At 44.0% G+C, this 21,373-nt stretch overlaps 1 protein-coding gene across 3 annotated transcripts in view; it reads left to right on the top strand.

Moving 5' to 3' along the window:
- Positions 1–16,391, top strand: part of LOC120059878 (steroid hormone receptor ERR2) — a 49,529-nt gene extending 33,138 nt beyond the window's left edge. For all 3 annotated transcript variants that reach the window (XM_039008938.1, XM_039008940.1, XM_039008939.1), the window contains 2 exons: positions 10,678–10,947; positions 16,147–16,391. In XM_039008938.1, the coding sequence (XP_038864866.1) occupies positions 10,678–10,947; positions 16,147–16,391 (515 nt within the window). The remainder of the gene's footprint in view (positions 1–10,677; positions 10,948–16,146) is intronic.
- Positions 16,392–21,373: the final 4,982 nt, after the last annotated feature.

Genomic DNA, 21,373 nt, shown 5'->3' with positions numbered 1-21,373 from the left:
GTCATTAAGGTCAGTGTTAGGTGGACGATGACAGAATGCTTTTTGCTCCTAAGGTGCTAACAAACTTTGACACACATAGCTGCCCACTGACCCCCCCCCCCCCCCCTAACCCTAACCCTAACCCTAACCCCCCCCCAGCTGCATTTCACTGTCCACGCGGTTTAGGATCGAACTCAGTATACTGCCAGTCTCCACATGGCTATGACCTGTGTGTTCCCCTTCATTAGAGTGGTGATGGTCACAGAGGGCGGGTGCGCTGCTGAACCCCCAACCCCTCCAAAACTACCCCCTCAGCACTTAACCCAGGCACAGTGTGAATGTCATGTGCCACAATGTGGAATCTGCCTTGCATGGCGCTTTTATAAGAGGGTCTCATTGTTAGAGGAGGCAGACGTTTGTCACCTGCTGTCAGACCTCCCATTCTGCTTCCAGGGTCGGAATGTTTTCTGACGGGAATTCTGTGGCATGATTCTGTGGGTTCACTGAGTGCTGGATGTCCTCCTCCTGCTGTTTGTTTCTAGTCCACATACCTAAACCTGCTCTGCTATGATTGATAGTGTATTTCACTAGGGGAAACACACTACATATCCTCGTATGTTTTGTAAGACATTTCATGGTATAATAATATTTTTTCTACAATTTGGTAAAACCCAGAATGGCTGATCTCGTTTTTGAAATAGCAAAGTCTAGCGTTGCAGTTCGACCCAACAACCTAATGAATTGGCCTGGTTCTTGTTATTTATTACTGGTCTTATTAGTGATCTACTTTTTATTTAACTCCAGCCTGTTAGCTCAGTATACAGACTACGTTGGTCATGAAGCTTATGTTTAGTTGTTAGCGGGGAACAAGGCGGTGATGTGTAGGAGAGATCACGCCTCTTGTATGTTGTCGTATCTGTGTCAGCTCCCTACAGCCCCCTCCTTCCCACAGCCCCCTCCTTCCCACAGCCCCCTTCGGGTTCCTGTTTTCTTTTTGTCATTAAATTGTGAAATCTACTTACTGTGTTGTCGGGCTGATCCCACTCAAGCTGTGTAATATCCTTGTAATAGAGTGTGAATACTGCCGGGCAATACATCAGCACCTCATCAGTGTACTTTATTAAATATAGACACCAACAGACAGCTCTTAGTATATTCAATTTACCCTCTGACGTAGACTTCAACACACCAGATAAAGATAGATTGAGCAATCAGGTGGATGCTGAGGCCTGAACCCAGGGAGGCAGACAGGCAGGCAGAGTGGGTGCTGGGAGATTGAGATGGGGGGAGTATCAGATGGCCAGGCAGGGATGGAGACCAGGTGGGAGACTGAGAGAGAGAGAGAGAGAGGCAGGGAGGGAGAGAGAGGCAGGGATAGCGAGACACGGGTAGGGAGAGAGGCAGGCAGGCAGGGAGGTAGGCAGGCAGGGAGGGAGAGAGAGGCAGGGAGAGAGAGAAAGGCAGGCAGGGAGAGAGAGAGAGGCAGGGAGGGAGAGAGAGAGAGAAAGGCAGGGAGGGAGAGAGAGAGAGGCAGGGAGGGAGGGAGAGGCAGGGATAGAGAGACATAGGTAGGGAGAGAGGCAGGGAGGGAGAGAGGCAGGCAGGGAGGGAGAGAGAGAGAGGCAGGGAGGGGAGAGAGAGGCAGGGAGAGAGAGAAAGGCAGGGATGGAGAGAGCGAGAGGCAAGAAGGGAGAGAGAGAGAAAAAGGCAGGGAGGGAGAGAGAGAGAGGCAGGGAGGGAGAGAGAGAAAGAGGCAGGGAGGGAAAGAGAGAGGGAGAGGGAGGGAGGAAGAGAGAGAGGCATAGAGAGACACAGGTAGAGAGACACAGGTAGGGAGAGAGGCAGGCAAGCAGGCCGGCAGGCAGGGAGAGAGGCAGGCAGGGAGGGTGAGAGGCAGACAGGCAGGGAGGGAGAGAGAGAGAGAGGCATGGAGGGAGAGAGAAAGAGAGGCAGGGAGGGAGAGAGAGAGGCAGGGATAGAGAGAGGCAGGCAGGGAGGCAGGCAGTGAGACTGGGAGAGAGGCAGGGAGGCAAGCAAGGAGAGAGACAGCGGGAGAGAAGCAGGGAGGGAGATGGGTAGGAAAGGGGCATCTGCCAGGAACAGAGAAGGGGGAGTATTTGGTTTTGTTACAATGCTACAAATTGTTACCATTTTAAATGAGCAGTTACCAGCAAGCCAAGCATCAAATCTGTCTGAATATATTTTACATTTTGATGTAAGATGACGTACAAAAGGCTCAACATCAACAGGGTATAAATAGTATTACTAATTTGCAGTGAGGAAGTCTTTCAGAGAGCTGATGATGTGCCTTTAGACATTGTCAACTAGGCGTTAGCTGTCCCTCCCTCATTAAGGCGTGTTGCTGGTTGGCAGCAGAGATAAATGATGTGTAATTATGTGAATGATTAAAGTCAGAATCCTCCTGGTCTTTGGGCTAAACAGAGATATATAACGCCAAATGAGGGCTGTGGGACTCTTGAGACGGCTAAATACTCCCGAGCCGGGGTCACGGGGTCAGGGGGTGCAGATTAAGACAAGGGGATTACTGTATTTAACGTTATACAACCTCATAACGTTCACAGGCCGCTGGTCAAATCACCCATTCCCAGCTACTTATAATTGGACAATGGTCTGGTGTTCATTTTAAAAGTAGAGATAGCTGGCACTCCTGAAAAGTGGATTACTGAACCATTTAGTCACAAAACAGGATGAAATGTATTAATTATCTATCATCCAGCTATATGTGACTATCAAATCAAATCAAATTAAATTGTATTGGTCACATACACATATTTAGCAGATGTTATTGCAGGTGTAGCGAAATGCTTGTGTTCCTAGCTCCAGTAGTATCTAACAATGCAGTAGTATCTAAAAATGATTCACAACAATATACACAAATCTAAAATAAGAGATTTTCCACTGCTGAAATTCAAGATGTACTGAAATGCATATACCGCTGAAATTGAAGGTGTACTGAATTGTATCTGTAAAAGCGTATATGACAGGGTAGTTTGGGTAATGTGTTATGTAATATGTTACAAGTGAAGGCTTGCGGCGGCCTGACTTGAGCTGTGCTGTACGTGTGGCCGAGGTTCAGGTCAAATTATTTATGTCAAGCACAGCAATTTATTACCAAGAAGCTATTGATTGGGTCCTCCTGACGCTTTCATGTAAATTCAGAAAGAATCATGGCCGGCAGCTGCAGCTTACGCACACACACGCACACACACTCACAAACACGCACAAACACACATGGCCACGCACAAAACACACGGGCACACACACTGGCACACACACACACACACAAGCTTGCACATGCACATTCCAACCAAAATGACCAGACAGCTTTGCATCTGCTCCAGTCTGTTTGTATCGAACAGATGTATTTAATCAACCTTAAGACAGTACTGTATAACTGATCAGGAGCAAATATTATAAACATTACAGCTTCTTGCAATAAACTCTGTTTGGTTTAAAAAAAATAAGAATGTATCTGTCTCTGAAATAAAAGTAGTAGATTTGGGGATGTTTTAAAAGATACTTTTTTTGGAATAAAAGCTTTGATATAGGTAGATGAGCAGCCAGTTTAGTACAGAGCTGAATAGGATGAGCTGAACCTCTGGGGCTCTTTTAAGGGCAGTATTGCTCAAACTAGATGGCGGGTACTTGACTGGCTGAGGTGAGAATGCCGTTGGGCAAAAGTCTTCAGGGCTCGCTTGTCCTTCTGATAGCCAGCCATGATATACTGTACACTACATGATCAAAAGAATGTGGACACCTGCTCGTCGAGCATCTCATTCCAAAATCATGGGCATTAATGTGGAGTTGGTTCCCCTTTGCTGCTATAACAGCCTCCACTCTTCTGGGAAGACTTTCCACTAGACGTTGGAACATTACTGCGGGGACTTGCTTCCATTCAGCCACAAGCGCATTAGTGACGTCGGGCACTGATGTTGGGAGCGCCTGGCTTGCAGTCGGCGTTCCGATTCATCCCAAAGGTGATCGATGGGGTTGAGGTCAGGGCTCTGTGCAGGCCAGTCAAGTTCTTCCACACCAATCTCGACAAACCATTTCTGTATGGACCTCGCTTTGTGCACGGGAGCATTGGCATGTTGAAACAGAAAAGGACCTTCCCCAAACTGTTGCCACAAAGTTGGAAGCAAAGAATCATCTAGAATGTCATTGTATGCTGTAGAGTTAAGATTTCCCTTCACTGGAACTAAGGGGCCTAGCCCAAACCATGAAAAACAGCCCCAGACCATAATTCCTCCTCCACCAAATTTTACAGTTGGCACTATGCATTGGGGCAGGTAGCATTCTCCTGACATCTGCCAAACCCAGATTCGTCTGTCGGACTACCAGATGGTGAATCGTGATTCATCACCGCAGAGAACACGTTTACACGGCTCCAGAGACCAATGGTGGCAAGCTTTACACCACTCCAGCCGACTTTTGGCATTGCGCATGGTGATCTTAGGCTTGTGTGCGGCTGCTCAGCCATGGAAACCCATTTCATGAAGCTCCCGACAAACAGTTATTGTGCTGACGATGCTTCCAGAGGCAGTTTGGAACTCGGTAGGGAGTGGTGCAACTGAGGACAGACGTTTTTTACGGCCTAAGCGCTTCAGCACTCGCGGTTGAGCCGTTGTTGCTCCTTTGACGGTGCCATGTTGAAAGTCACTGAGCTCTTCAGTAAGGCCATTCTACTGCCAATGTTTATTTATGGATATTGCATGGCTGTGTGCTCGATTTTATACACCTGTCAGCAACGGGTGGGGCAGAAATAGCCAAATCCACTAATTTGAAGGGGTGTCCACATACTTTTGTATATACAGTTTAAGTCGGAAGTTTACATACACTTAGGTTGGAGTCATTAAAACTCGTTTTTCAACCACTCCACAAATTTCTTGTTAACAAACTATAGTTTTAGCAAGTTAGTTAGGACATCTAAGTAATTTTTCCAACAATTGTTTACAGACAGATTATTTCACTTATAATTCACTGTATCTCAATTCCAGTGGGTCAGAAGTTTACATACACTAAGTTGACTGTGCGTTTAAACAGCTTGGAAAATTCCAGAAAATTATGTCATGGCTTTAGAAGCTTCTGATAGGCTAATTGACATAATTTGAGTCAATTGGAGGTGTACCTGTGGATGTATTTCAAGGCCTACCTTCAAACTAAGTGCCTCTTTGCTTGATATCATGGGGAAATCAAAAGAAATCAGCCAAGATCTCAAAAAAACATTGTAGACCTCCACAAGTCTGCTTCATCCCTGGGAGCAATTTCCAAATGCCTGAAGATACCACGTTCATCTGTACAAACAATAGTATGCAAGTATAAACACCATGGGACCACGCAGCCATTATACCACTCAGGAAGAAGACGCATTCTGTCTCCTAGAGATGAACGTACTTTGGTGCGAAAAGTGCAAATCAATCCCAGAACAACAGCAAAGGACCTTGTGAAGATGCCGGAGGAAACAAGTACAAAGGTATCTATATCCAGAGGAAAACAAGTCATATATCGACATAACCTGAAAGGCCACTCAGCAAGGAAGAAGCCACTGCTCCAAAACCGGCATAAAAAGCCAGACTACGGTTTGCAGCTGCACATGGGGACAAAGATCGTACTTTTTGGAGAAATGTCCTCTGGTCTGATGAAACAAAAATGGAACTGTTTGGCCATAATGAAACATAATGATGTTTCTCTTATGTTTGGAGGAAAAAGGGGGCGGCTTGCAAGCCGAAGAACACCATCCCAACCGTGAAGCACGGGGGTGACAGCATCATGTTGTGGGGGTGCTTTGCTGCAGGAGGGACTGGTGCACTTCACAAAATAGATGGCATCATGAGGATGGAAAATATGTGGATATATTAAAGCAACCTCTCAAGCTATCGGTCAGGAGGTTAAAGCTTGGTCGCAAATGGGTCTTCCAAATGGACAATGACCCCAAGCATACTTCCATGTTGTGGCAAAATGGCTTAAGGACAACAAAGTCAAGCTATTGGAGTGGCCATCACAAAGCCCTGACCTCAATCCCATAGAAATTTTGTGGGCAGAACTGAAAAAGCGTGGAGGCAAGGAGGCCTACAAACCTGACTCAGTTACACCAGCTCTGTCAGGAGGAATGGGCCAAATTCACCCAACTTATTGTGGGAAGCCTGTGGAAGGCTACCCAAAATGTTTGACCCAAGTTAAACAATTTAAAGGCAATGCTACCAAATACTAATTGAGTGTATGTAAACATCTGACCCACTGGGAATGTGATGAAAGAAATAAAAGCTGAAATAAATCATTCTCTCTACTATTATTCTGACATTTCACATTCTTAAAATAAAGTGGTGATCCTAACTGACCTAAAACAGGGAATTTTTACTAGGATTAAATGTCAGGAATTGTGAAAAACTGAGTTTAAATGTATTTGTCTAAGGTGTATGTAAACCTCCAACTTCAACTGTATATAGTGTAGCAGCCCCTGTCTAGCGAGAATGACTCTCTCTTTTCCCCCTATCGCTTTCTCTCTGTCTCTCTCTCTCTCTGTATCTCTGTATATCTCTCTGTGTGTTTCTCTTCCTCTCTCTTCTCCTTATCTCTCACTTCCTCTTTATCTTCTCCCTATCTCTCTCTTTCATTCCCTCCACCCCTTTCACGCTCTCTTTCCGTCTCCCTCCCTCGCTTCATCTCTCTCTCTCCATCCCTCTCTCTCGCTCTCTCTGTCAGTTCAGTAGTCTGATTGAGGATGAAATACGAGGGGGCTGCAGCTGGAGGGGGCCACCATGCCTCGTAATTACTTCTCTTTTTATGACCCGTGCTAATGGCCCTCGGGGAGAGGGAAACAATAATAAATTAATAGAATATGAACTCCCGCTCAACAGAAATCTCCAGCATTTCATTTTGGGCCGTCCTCTGCTCTGGCAGATGAAATGGCACCCTGATTAATCTGACGAGGGGTGGACCCAGAGGCAGCCGGCGCTGGTGTGGCCTGCCTGTTCTGCCACCATCTCACCCCCCTCCCTCAGTGAAGGGGTCTGTCGGAGATAAGGAGGATGGGGATTTTGGCTCTCCCCAATTGGCTTTTCACAGTTGTATCCAGAATAACAAGCTAAGAATCCGAAGATGAACTTAAATATATTTCTACATGTGTACATCTATAGGATTCTCACCTTAGAGGACAGAGGTAAGAGACTGTAACAGGGCTGTTTGGACAGGGATATTGTTGTATTTAAATCCAGTATACCTAAGTCAGGGAGCAGAGCAGGAAAAGCTGAGGGAAATCATCTGTCAAAGAAAACATTTATTCCTGTGTTATAACTTTCATATGTGATTTATACAAAATATTGCAGTGAAATGCTATTCAAGATTTGCCTTTATCAACCAGAGAGACTAGAGAGACGAGCCAAGCTTGTCAATGTTTTCGAACCCATTTCAAGTGGCTATGTTTATTGGAAACACAAACAAAACGAGTGTGATTTTATACTGCGCCTAGCCAGGGACAGGGATCATTGTGAGAACCAGTTGAGGCACGAAGTGAATTAGTCTACTGTTGAACCCAGTCATGGTCTTCAGTGTCTGGTTAAGAGGCGAGGAAGAGAGCATGTTCCCTGTCCACAGCCACCACGTCTGCCTGTCACCCTCTGAAATCGCAGGGACTGAGAGAGCTGCCCCCCCCCCCCGCATGACTGTGATTGTGTGGTAGTATGGACCACAGTAGTATGCTATGTCAACATGACATTTCTCCTGAGGACTGCTTGTCCACATGTAATGAGGAGGTACATTGTGGTTAAACGGTGATAAAGTAGAGATGATTCACTGTAATCTACTGTATGTTCAAGTTCCATTGTGTTTACTGGATAAAATAAATATACTGTCATGTAATGTCATTTTTAAATTCATAATGTAGATGCCTTTAAAACAATCCTCCCCTAACATCACAATTCCATATATGAAAGCATGCTTATTCAAAAAGAACAAAAGAAATTTCAGAAATGTTTTTATTGCCCTCTGCTAGTTTAGCCTACTCACCCAGGGTAGCCTTGTGGAAAATGGCCTTCAACCACACAGACAGGTCTCTAAGTTTTGGTCAATATTGTGCCGTGTTTGCTCAAACCCCACCAAGGCAGTGGTGTGGAAATGAAGATGTAAATATTGATATTTCATTAGAGGAAATCACCCACTCCGACGGCACTTAACCGGGCTGCCTTCACAGCATGGCGGCCAGAGCGCTGTGTGACCTATGGAGTCTGGAAGTCACTTCATTACTCGATTAAATTGAGTGGAAAACGGCAAGTCAACGACACAAGATCCCATTTGGAGCCATAATTTAGGCCCTGAAGAGAGACAGAGCAGGGGAAAACACCACCTCTCCATCTCACAACACCGGATTCAATTCAAGGACTTTTAGCGTCAAACGTAATTGCAGGCTGCTGTGTTCAGTGTGTGCATATTGCTGAGAGGTGTCTGGTATAACAGAGGGATTTTGCATTCTCTTGTACAAATCTAGAACAAGTGCTCTCTATGTGCTGTCACATTGAGGGCAAGGTGTTCCGGTTGAGTGCTCCTTGGCATTAAAAGGGTGCACAAAGCCTAGGCTGTGATTGCATGCCAACCTGACGCAGAAATCAGGCTGAACCTTGTCTACACTTGCATGACAATTTCCTTGCGGCCAGTCCAGATTATCTCGCTAATGGCAAGGTACGGCTTTTCCAGTGCTGACAGGGACATTTCACAGCAAAGGATTTCAAATTCAAAAGGCACTCGCTCATCTGAGCTATCTTTGTTGCAGGTGAATGGTAACAATTGAATAAGATGAGAAAAAAATAAGAAACCAGCACACTGGTCTTGCTAGTATCACTGCTCTTTATTAAGCTTTACATATTGGCCTGAAGGCCTTCGCCAGAGCTTTAAAAAGGATTTAAAATGCATTTTGGTGTGTAGTAGCACAGGCACCTGCACTTAGGCTTCCTCCTACAATTATATTAGTTTGTGCTCCTAGCAGTTTTGGTTCGTGTCTGTATTGTGCTGGTCCTGTCTGTGGTTCACAGAGCCCCTGGCCACCCGGGTGGGCCTGCCTGTCCTGGGCCCTGCACCTGTCTCTGTCTCTGTTTGATCCTCCATTCGACTGACTATTGATTCCCCTTCACATTGTGAAGGCCCTCACATTCCGATCGCAATCTGTTAATGAATGTATCCTCCAGCTCTTCCCTCCTGTGGTCATCACTACGATAAGGGAAATGAAACTCTCCGCTACCCCCTTTTCTCTCTCTTTCCCTCTCTACCTTTTTCTTTCTGTTTCTACCCCCTTCAGTGTATCTCTCTCTCTGTGTGTGTGTCAATACTGTAATCTATCGCCTCTTAATAACCTGGGAGCAGATAGTATTGCAACAGCAAACTTGTAAAAGCAATCATTTTAATCAGGCGACGGGCTAATATGCTGTCAGAATGGGGGCGCCCGTGGGAACGCTAGACCAGGACAGGAGGTAAGGAGAGGGATGCTCCAAGTAGTAGAGGGAAAGGTTGGTAGGGGGAAAGGTTGGTAGGGGGAAAGGTTGGTAGGAGGAAAGGTTGGTAGGGGGAAAGGTTGGTAGGGGGAAAGGTTGGTAGGGGGAAAGTTTGGTAGGGGGAAAGGGTAGTATGGGGAAAGGGTAGTATGGGGAAAGGGGGATGATATGGTTATCTGTTCCTTCTAACCAGATTCCCTTTCCTCCTTTTCATTTGTCTGAATTCTCTCACCTCATCTTCAGAGGATTTGTGGGGATGGTTGTTTTTAAAAAGGTTTAATTCTATCCATATGTACGGGTAGCGGTAGCAGCCTGTGTGTTTGAAATGACAATAGTTTTATATGGCCCAGACAATTTCAGCTCATCCAGTTGCTGTTTGTCAGGAACGGGGACAGGATTTAAGCATGCCTTTAGGGCTGTGTTGACCCACGTGACCCCTCACTGTGTGAGTGTGTGCGCACACTCGTGTCTGTCTGTTAGTGTGAGTGTGTATGCATGCGTGCATACTAGCATGCATGAGTGTGTTGTGTATGTGTTTTTATCAACTCACCCAGCGTGGTACTGAGTGTGTGTCACGTCCTCGACCCCTCCAATGAGGATCTGTCTCAGTGCTAATCCCACCAATAGCAGTGTGACAGGAAACAAGGGCTGACCAGACGGCTTTGTGTCTCAAAGACCTTTGCACCGATTTACTGTCTTCACTTACAGTAAAGCCCACTGGAGTGCTGTGACAACCGTTTCAGAGAGGACCTTCCAGAGTGCATTTAAAATGAAACACCTCTGCTGCTAACATACCGTGGCATGTACTCTAGTCAGTCGGGGTGAGACTTTGAACTCATGTTTGGGTTACTGATCAGATCTGTCCATGAGAAAGACCTTGAAGGTGGACAGTACATGTTTGGCTTCATAGTGTTTTCATTAAAACAATCAGGGTGCTAATGTTCATTTAATTGTTCACCCTTAACTAGTTCACCCCATTTAATAGTTTACCGATGCATTGATCATCGACGAAGTGAGAATATAAAGAGCCTATTAGAGTATTTTCACTGTTTTCTATTTCATCTTGAGGGCAGAGCATGAGCTGGAAACACCCATACTCACACACACACAAACAAACAAATATATTTTAAGTGTCTGCATTTTAGTGCAGATAACTGCAGGTGAGAGATTCTCATATTGCTTTCCTCTGTCTCCCCAGGCTTCTCCACGCTGTCGCTGGGAGACCAGATGAGTCTACTGCAAAGCGCCTGGATGGAGATCCTGATCCTGAGCATCGTGTTCCGCTCGCTGCCCTACGAGGACGAGCTGGTGTATGCAGAGGACTACATCATGGACGAAGAACACTCGCGGCTCACGGGCCTGCTCGACCTCTACGTGTCCATCCTGCAGCTCGTACGCAAGTACAAGAAGCTGAAGGTGGAGAAGGAGGAGTTTGTCACCCTCAAGGCCATCGCTCTCGCCAACTCAGGTAGGACAATATACACCGACTCCGTATATTGCATAAATAAGACGGCAGTCAGGGATAATATGTGAATATTTGGATATTTTATTCTTTACAAGGTTTTTTAATTTATGCAATATGATGAGAACAATCAATCTAAAAAACAATAAAATGTATTATTTAAGGTAATATTGTATTTTTGCTGAAAATGTATGTTTTGAAGATCAGAGTCTGATTTTTCAGTATTTTATGGACAATATGATATTGTAAAATGGGCAATCACAAGCAATATATCCATGTGGACAAAAATAATAATTTTTGGACTTTTTAACTTTTTGTTGTAATTTTATGAATAAAGCTAGTATTTATACATTTTAGGACACATTTCATTAATCTCAAAAACTGTCATATACTGTATCAAATCTCGAGCCAGAGTTAATTTCAAATGAACACATGATTACTATAGTGCCAGTGACACAAACATATAAAATTTGTTTGGAATATTTTTAAGCACTCATTAATTTGCCACCACACCCAAAAATATTTAGGTGTTCCTTCTTTTAAATATAAAACCAAACATTTTTCCATTTATATTGCACAAATGCAGAAAACTGTTTCTAATTTTATATTGGAATATTATCTTATTATCTCATTCATAATAACAATTGTTCATCATTTATGTTGGTTAAGTCTCCATAACAGTAGCTGCAGGGCACGCCAACCATGGGAGATAAATTTAGCATTTCATTAGGAGCACAGGGCCTGTCAATACAATGTGTTAAGTCGAATGGAATGAGTATCAGGGAGTGATGGGGCTTGTTTGTTCCAATGCGAAGACGGTACACTCGTATCGACAGGCTGCTTTTGAGTAGGCAGGGCCTGTCCCTCTCTGATCAATGCCTGGCTGGGCCACGGGCGCGCTTTCTCTTTTTTTGTCTGGCTGAAAAATGAAAACGCTGACAGTGGGCTTTGCTTTGCTTTGCTTTCAGACAACAGAGCTTTGTTGGGGGGTGGGTGCGGATGAGGGAAGGAGGCTGGGTGTCGGGGTAGGGAGGAGGCTTCCGGAACGTTTGAACAAGGTCTCTGTGAGATCACTCTCTCGGGAGCCCCTCTGTCTGACAGCTGTGAAAATTCATAGCGATTGATTTTGTAATTAGCAGTTTATCAATCGGATCGACTTGGGCTCTCTGATGGATTGCAAGGAAATTGTTTCTTCAAAGTAGTTTTTTTTAAGCCAATCCCCTCCTCCATAGCCTACATGCTGCATGCTCTCCCTCTCCCTCGCTCTCTCTCTCTCCATATCTCCATCTCGCTCTCTCTCTCTGTATCTCCATCTCCCTCTCTCTGTCTCTCTCTCCATATCTCCATCTCCTTCTCCCTCTCTGTCTCTCTCTCCATATCTCCATCTCCTTCTCCCTCTCTGTCTCTCTCTCCATATCTCCATCTCCTTCTCCCTCTCTATCTCTCTTTCCATATCTCCATCTCCTTCTCCATCTGTCTCTCTCTCTCCATATCTCCATCTCCTTCTCCCTCTCTGTCTCTCTCCATATCTCCATCTCCTTCTCCCTCTCTGTCTCTCTCTCCATATCTCCATCTCCTTCTCCCTCTCGGTCTCTCTCTCCATATCTCCATCTCCTTCTCCCTCTCTGTCTCTCTCTCTCCATATCTCCATCTCCTTCTCCCTCTCTGTCTCTCTCTATCTATTGCTCTCTTTTCTTTCTCATCTGGTCTCTAGCTCTTTCTTTCTTTCATTCCATCTTGTCTGCACTTCCCCATGAGACCTTTGTCAACTGTGCTCACTCATTCTTGGCATTATATGAGTTTAATGGCAAACACACATGTACTCACACACATATACTCACTTATGTCTTTGATACATTTATTGGTTATACGATTTTATCACAGGAATTAAAATGCATTTAATTGCTAATAATTTGTCTGGGCATTGACTTGTCTATATTACCTAATATGCTGTTTATCATTGACTAATCCTGTATGAAGCAAAGAGGAGATACAATACTGTCAGCTCTCTGACTTCCTGGTGAATTTCCCTTTTGTTCTTCTATTCTGCCCCCCCCCCCCCCCCCCCCTCATCTGCTCATATCCCCCCACCCCCCCTGCTCAACTGCTCATTCACTTTCCAAAACGACCTACTTCATTTTACCGCTGTGGATTGGAAAGCGTCAGGGTGAGAAATGTCTCAAGGTCTTGGGAATATAGTTGTTCCAGTCAATGAATTTGGGACGAAGTCTGAAATCTGTTTAGCCTTTTATTGTCCCGTGTGGTGAAATATGCACTGCCAAGGTGATATGAGTCAAGCAATGACACACCGTCTCATAAGTGCCAGACACTGGTTAACCACTGAGAGAACCACAAGCCCAGTGCATCCTTGAGAGAGAGAGAGAGAGAGAGAGAGAGAGAGAGAGAGAGAGAGAGAGAGAGAGAGAGAGTATGAAAAGGGATTGTTACAGCATTCTGTACGTACCGTAAGAGTATCCGTGAACAATGCAATACACCACTGCACATCAGACAGGGAGAGACTGCAATGAGTCAGAGAGAGAACCCTCCTCTGATACTGAAAGGTCAGGGAGGATATGGGCTACAGAGTCAGTATGATACTGTACACTTGGTTGTTGTTGATGTAGTTTCACTGTTACAGTAGGCCTACAGTACATACATGTAGTTACACTGTTACAGTAGGCCTACAGTACATACATGTAGTTACACTGTTACAGTAGGCCTACAGTACATACATGTAGTTACACTGTTACAGTAGGCCTACAGTACATACATGTAGTTACACTGTTACAGTAGGCCTACAGTACATACATGTAGTTACACTGTTACAGTAGACCTACAGTACATACATGTAGTTACACTGTTACAGTAAGCCTACAGTACATACATGTAGTTACACTGTTACAGTAGGCCTGCAGTACATACATGAAGTTACACTGTTACAATAGGCCTACAGTACATACATGTAGTTACACTGTTACAGTAGACCTACAGTACATACATGTAGTTACACTGTTACAGTAGGCCTACAGTACATACATGTAGTTACACTGTTACAGTAGGCCTACAGTACATGCATGTGGTTACACTGTTACAGTAGGCCTACAGTACATACATGTAGTTACACTGTTACAGTAGGCCTACAGTACATACATGTGGTTACACTGTTACAGTAGTCCTACAGTACATACATGTAGTTACACTGTTACAGTAGGCCTACAGTACATACATGTAGTTACACTGTTACAGTAGGCCTACAGTACATACATGTGGTTACACTGTTACAGTAGTCCTACAGTACATACATGTAGTTACACTGTTACAGTAGGCCTACAGTACATACATGTAGTTACACTGTTACAGTAGGCCTACAGTACATACATGAAGTTACACTGTTACAGTAGGCCTACAGTACATACATGTAGTTACACTGTTACAGTAGACCTACAGTACATACATGTAGTTACACTGTTACAGTAGGCCTACAGTACATACATGTAGTTACACTGTTACAGTAGGCCTACAGTACATACATGTAGTTACACTGTTACAGTAAGCCTACAGTACATACGTGTAGTTACACTGTTACAGTAGGCCTGCAGTACATACATGTAGTTACACTGTTACAGTAGGCCTACAGTACATACATGTAGTTACACTGTTACAGTAGGCCTGCAGTACATACATGTAGTTACACTGTTACAGTAGGCCTACAGTACATACATGTAGTTACACTGTTACAGTAGGCCTACAGTACATACATGTAGTTACACTGTTACAGTAGGCCTGCAGTACATACATGTAGTTACACTGTTACAGTAGGCCTGCAGTACATACATGTAGTTACACTGTTACAGTAGGCCTACAGTACATACATGTAGTTACACTGTTACAGTAGGCCTACAGTACATACATGTAGTTACACTGTTACAGTAGGCCTGCAGTACATACATGTAGTTACACTGTTACAGTAGGCCTACAGTACATACATGTAGTTACACTGTTACAGTAGGCCTACAGTACATACATGTAGTTACACTGTTACAGTAGGCCTGCAGTACATACATGTAGTTACACTGTTACAGTAGGCCTACAGTACATACATGTAGTTACACTGTTACAGTAGGCCTACAGTACATAGATGTAGTTACACTGTTACAGTAGACCTACAGTACATACATGTAGTTACACTGTTACAGTAGGCCTACAGTACATACATGTAGTTACACTGTTACAGTAGGCCTACAGTACATACATGTAGTTACACTGTTACAGTAGGCCTACAGTACATACATGTAGTTACACTGTTACAGTAGGCCTACAGTACATACATGTAGTTACACTGTTACAGTAGACCTACAGTACATACATGTAGTTACACTAGTTCAATTGGAGTTTATATAATTTGTTTTGTTTGATCAATCATCAGTCAAAATATGGTTTCCAGCAAGCTAAAGCACTAACATTCCAGGGATTATTTAATCAAATGTACAATAGTGTTTACTTTCATTCCACTCATTTGTTGTTCCACATGTGTCTGTCTCTGAGAGAAGAGCGAGGAAATGAATGAAAATGTGAAGGAAGTATTATTTCTTTATTGAAGCTAGTTTACACCGTCCAATTCCCTGATGGAGTGTTTATAAGAAAACAATCTATTCCAGAGCTGTCTTTTGGAACAGTGAGGTGTTTAATATGTATTCATTCACTGGGGGTTGGCTGCTATTCATTCCATTGTGTGCTGCAGGAGACTGCTGCATTATATGGATTTTCAGTCTCATTGGTCAAAGGCCATACGGAAATCAAACCAAGGCCACATGGCAAAAAAAATACATTAAGCTTTGTGTTTTTCTTTACGTTCTATTGTTTATCTTGTCGCAGTGTGAATTATGCTGATAACGTGTCTAATAGCTGACTACGCTGTTAGATCACTAGTACACACCCAGCCATGTTTTACTTTAGCAAAAATACAATTGAGATAACTGCCTTTTTGGAATTCCTGCTGTGTTCATCAGCCTCGTTCAGCTCTCATTGCATTGGAAATGTGCACTGTATTCTGCAAAGTTTTGATGTGTTACTATTTACAGAACTATTTTACATTTCATTAAATCAAGCAATGGTTTGTGTTGTCATTGTATCTCTGAAGATGTTAACATGACTCATGTTGAAGAGCCCCCTCTCACTGACCGTTTCTTTCCCTCTCCTCTCCAGACTCCATGCATATAGAGGACGTGGAGGCAGTGCAGAAGCTCCAGGATGCGCTCCATGAGGCCCTGCAGGACTATGAGAGCAGCCAGCATCAGGAGGACCCCCGGCGGGCAGGCAAGCTGCTCATGACCCTGCCCCTGCTACGTCAGACCGCCACCAAGGCCGTGCAGCACTTTTACAGCATCAAGGTGCAGGGCAAGGTGCCCATGCACAAACTCTTCCTGGAGATGCTGGAAGCCAAGGTCTGATGGAGGAGCAGGTGATCCAGACAGAAGGACATGGAGAGAGGGGACTTAGGACAGGAGAGGAACACCCTGCTGACTGTGACAGGAGACAGACTGACCTCTCTCGCGCTTCGCCCCCTCGAACCCAAGACATTTAAAAAAAATAATAATAATAATAAAGAAGAACAAATGCAAAACTTGGTTAAAAGTATAAATGTAAAATGATGCAGATTAATTTAAAATATATAAGAAATACTATGTACAGTAATACTTTTGTTTTGTTTATGGTCTGTGGTCATACTGTATGTGAAGGATCTCCCCCTCTCTCTATATCTTCAGAAGGAATAATTGCAGGCTCTTAATTAACATGGTTTTATTTCTAGTTAGAATCTACAGTTGAGGTCTCCATATGTGTTCTGATGACAACACACGTCAACCACTATGACTCACTTGTTAGACAGTTGTTTCACCTCCTGGACTTGACCAGGACATGTATATATTTATTAATAATGATTGGCTGAGTGTACAGTTATGTCTGGTGAAGCCGACGGCCATTTTCTCTCTTTCTCCTTCTTTGGAAAAAAATTAAAAGAAAGAACAGAAAGTGTTACCTAAATGTGAGCTCTACTGATCTAAATGTCCTTGAATATACCTCTTCAGAGCAGTGAGCTGTGTGATGTGGATTGGTCTCAGACAGGAAGAAGATAAACTGGTCACATGACATGTTTAACCAAACTAGCGTAGCCAGGTAGTCAGTCGTCTTATTCTGTAGTAACTCAGCAATAAAGGGAGCCGTGCCGTGGACAAGTCAATGTTAAACCTCCTATATCATCTGCTTCACTACGCTGCTGTCTCTGTCTGTCTGTCTGTCTGTCTGTCTGTCTGTCTGTCTGTCTGTCTGTCTGTCTGTCTGTCTGTCTGTCTGTCTGACTGACTGTCTGACTGTCTGTGACTGTCTGTCGCTAGTAGACCATGCCCTCCCATGTGTGTGTGAGTGTGTGTCCTGGCAATGTACGCACCACTCACCTGTTGCACTGTAGTGTTTCTCCTCTGTAAACCCCACATTTGGTGATTGTTCAAGCCGATGGAAATTGCCTCTTGGCAACTGAGCGAATGACCTGATTTGGGCAGGGTGAAAGATGATGAGTGGGTTTGGGGCGGGGGTATCAAAGGATTTCTGCCGAGTGGCAGAAGTCCAGAAGATTCCATGTTCAAACAATCAGAGGCCCATGTGTCAAATGCTCTATTTTGGGTCCTTTAAGACCGTGGCAGAGTCCTCCCACACACAGGGAGCAAGGTGTCCAGCATCTGCTAGCAGCATTTTAGAAGCTGCCTGTCTTTTTATAGCTGGGACTGTCTTTATGGAGCTACAGCCAAACTGAGGTGAATGGCAGGTGCAGTGCAGTGATGTGTTGGTAGCTAGCGCTTCACGCTGACTGGGGGTATTTTTAACCCAGAAGGAGGTTATTGCTGTAGCTGTCTGCCTGCTCTCTACTGTGCAGCTCTGCCTCCCTCCAGGAGTACAGTAGACACGTGTAACGCTGCTTGACCCCATGTTGACACAGTAGCTGTGGTGTAACACCTCTCAACAGACCAGGAGACAGACAGGCATCCTTAAAGACAGCAAATCACTCCCCAAGGTGCTCCTCTTGTGAGAAGCCATGCAGGCTACAAAGTGTCAGCATGTTTCAAAGGGTAGCACCAGTCCCATGGTGTGTCTGTACAAGGTGTGATCTCGGTGGGAAAGTGACGAGAGGGCCTCCATGCTCCCAGTGTGTAGGTAGGTCGACCTCCATGTTGCATGCTGGGCCCTGTAGTTCAGTACTGTAGACTCATGCTGTTCTTGTTCTGCATGGGAGAGAATGGGATGGGAGGGGGATGATTATACTACTGACGTGATTAATGTGATGTGATACATGTTGGTGCTGTCCCAATATGAAACTGTGATCAAAGGAATCCCTGACATTGGAGACGGGATGGTTGCTACTCTGCTTGTGATATCATTGACCAGTGTTAATCCTGCAGCTCCCTATTTTACTGCAGCCTGATTGGTCACTTAATGGAGGATGACTACACACCCCAGCACCTAATAATCCCAACTTGAACTAGCCGCTGTCTACTTAACAGGCTCCACTTTAGAGGGTGACCATGTAACTTGAACTATTTTACTGTTGTGCAATACAACGGGGACCAATTCTGACTGAAGCCATGCTGTAAGCATGCTTTTACCAAGATTTTGGACAATTGGATTCATATTTCAATATTATTAAAAATTATTCTTATCAAAAATAAATATCAGAACTATATTTTCTTTGCTCTGCTGTAAAATACAAGCGTTTGTATGGACAAGTACAGATGAAACAGATCAGACAGTTTAGCAGAAAAACTTTACAACAAGCTTTTTGTAGTGATCCAAAATTCACACCCAACACAACGTAAACTCCAGGCACCTCCCTTCAATGCTTTCATTTGTATTTAGGCTCCTCTAGAATGCAAAATAACAAGTCTTTCATTCAAACTGGGTCTATACAGTAGAATGTGTATATATATATAAATATACAGTATATCAATGCCAATGGTTACTGGACAGTATACAGTAGGTTGCCGAGTTACAGCAGTTCAAAATAAAGTACAGCATGCAGCGTCCTGCTGACTACTACCTCATCACTATTGTCGATACTTTCGATTTCAAGACGTATTCTTCATCAGTATCATCATCATCATGGCTGTATTGAAATATACATGAGCCGTCCACATTTCTATCAAAGATTTATTGTCTAGAAATGCCCCTGCAAAGATACACTATATATACAAAGGTATGTGGACACCCCTTCAAATTAGTGGATTCGGCTATTTCAACCACACCCATTGCTGACTGTTGTATAAAATTGAGCACACAGCCATGCAATCTCCATAAACAAACATTGGCAGTAGAATGGCCTTACTGAAGAGCTCAGTGACTTTCAACGTGGCACCGTTATTGGATGCCACCTTTCCAACAAGTCAGTTTGTCAAATTTCTGCCCTGCTAGAGCTGCCCCGGTCAAATGTAAGTGCTGTTATTGTGAAGTGGAAACATCTAGGAGCAACAACGGCTCAGCCGCGAAATGGTAGGCCACACAAGCTCACAGAACGGGACCGCCAAGTGCTGAAGCACATAGCGTGTAAAAATCACTACCAAGTTCCAAACTGCCTCTGGAAGCAAGTCAGCACAAGAACTGTTCGTCAGGAGCTTCATGAAATGGGTTTCCATGGCTGAGCAAGCCTAAGATCACCATGCGCAATGCCAAGTGTCGGCTGGACTGGTGTAAAGCTCGCCACCATTGGACTCTGGAGCGGTGTAAACACGTTCTCTGGAGTGATGAATTACGCTTCACCATCTGGCAGTCCAATGGACAATTCTGGGTTTGGCGGATGCCAGGAGAATGCTACCTGCCCCAATGCATAATGGTCTGGGGCTGTTTTTCATGGTTCGGGCTACAGTAGGCCCCTTAGTTCCAGTGAAGGGAAAGCCTAACGCTACAGCATATAATGACATTGTAGACAATCCTGTGCTTCTAAGTTTGTGGCAACAGTTTGGAGTAGGCCCTTCATGTTTTAGCATGCCAATGCTCCCCGTGCACAAAGCAAGGTCCATACAGAAATGGTTTGTCGAGATCGATATCTAAGAACTTGACTGGCCTGCACAGAGCCCAGACCTCAACCCCACCGATCACCTTTGGGATGAATTGGAATGCCGACTGCGAGCCAGGTCTAATCGCCCAACATCAGTGCCCGACCTCACTAATGCTCTTGTGGCTGAATGGAAGCAAGTCCCCGCAGCAATGTTCCAACATCTAGTGGAAAGCCTTCCCAGAAAAGTGGAGGCTGTTATAGCAGCAAAGGGGGACCAACTCCACATTAATGCCCATGATATTAGAATGAGATGTTCGACGAGCAGGTGTCCACATACTTTTGATCATGTAGTGTATTTGTAATTATAGTCAGCAGTAGTCTCTTACCATCCATATATCTGTTTGTAAAGGTAAAGCATGCTTAAAGTTGAATTCATGATTTGGCTATCAGTGGGCGAGACTCATTTTGGTTATGAAGCGGGTACATGTTTTTATTAACATCAATGTGTCAGAATTGGTCCCTTGATGATAAACTTGCATTAAGGAACAGGTACTTAAAATTATTTCCTGTTCCTACAGTATAAATATTAATGGTGTGAATTATATCATTTGGCAACAGTGTACATTGATATCTCTGATTGTTGAATCACCAATATCTGTCACCTTTATGTTTTGATTTCCTAAAAGGTAAAGGAAGAAATAATTAAATAACTCCCAGAAGTCTGTGATTCATTTATTATCCCACTACACCAGGGACCATCAACTAGATTCACCCATGGGCTGATTTTTTTTTGGAGTGGATGGTCGGGGGGGCCGGAACATAATTACAAATAATTTGTAGACAGCAAATTGACCGCAAGAAGCCAAAACAGATAATGTTTGACTAAAAAACAATAATTTCAAACCTTGCTTACATTTGTATACAATCACGTCTCTATTAGGTGTGGGAATACCTGGGAACAGATTTCTTAAATTAAAGTCATTTGGAGCTTATTTCCTGGTGTCTTTAGTCTTTTTTGTCCAACAATGAAAAGGTGTTGTTATTTATATTTTTTTAAATTGCTCAAAAAACTTGGGGAGTCAAATAAAACCACCCACGGGCCGCCAGTTGGGGAAGCCTGCACTACACTATTGATGATGTTGTGATGCATTTAAATGTACATTTAAAAGATCCCAAACAAACCTGACCTCTTTCAGCACAGTACATACTCGTGTAAGGATATGTCAATCATAGTGCATTTATAAAGTCACATTTGTGATGATGAGGGCACATTTTTAGTAATAATATCATTCGACTCAGAAAGAGGATCAGACAGAATACATATCTGTGGCCAATCCAAATAACTTCACAGGTCTTCATTGTAAAGAGTTTAAGCGCTGTTTCCCATGCTTG

This window comes from Salvelinus namaycush, chromosome 15, assembly GCF_016432855.1.
Source record: "Salvelinus namaycush isolate Seneca chromosome 15, SaNama_1.0, whole genome shotgun sequence".
NCBI lineage: Eukaryota > Metazoa > Chordata > Actinopteri > Salmoniformes > Salmonidae > Salvelinus > Salvelinus namaycush.
This window is presented reverse-complemented; position numbering and strand designations above follow the sequence as displayed.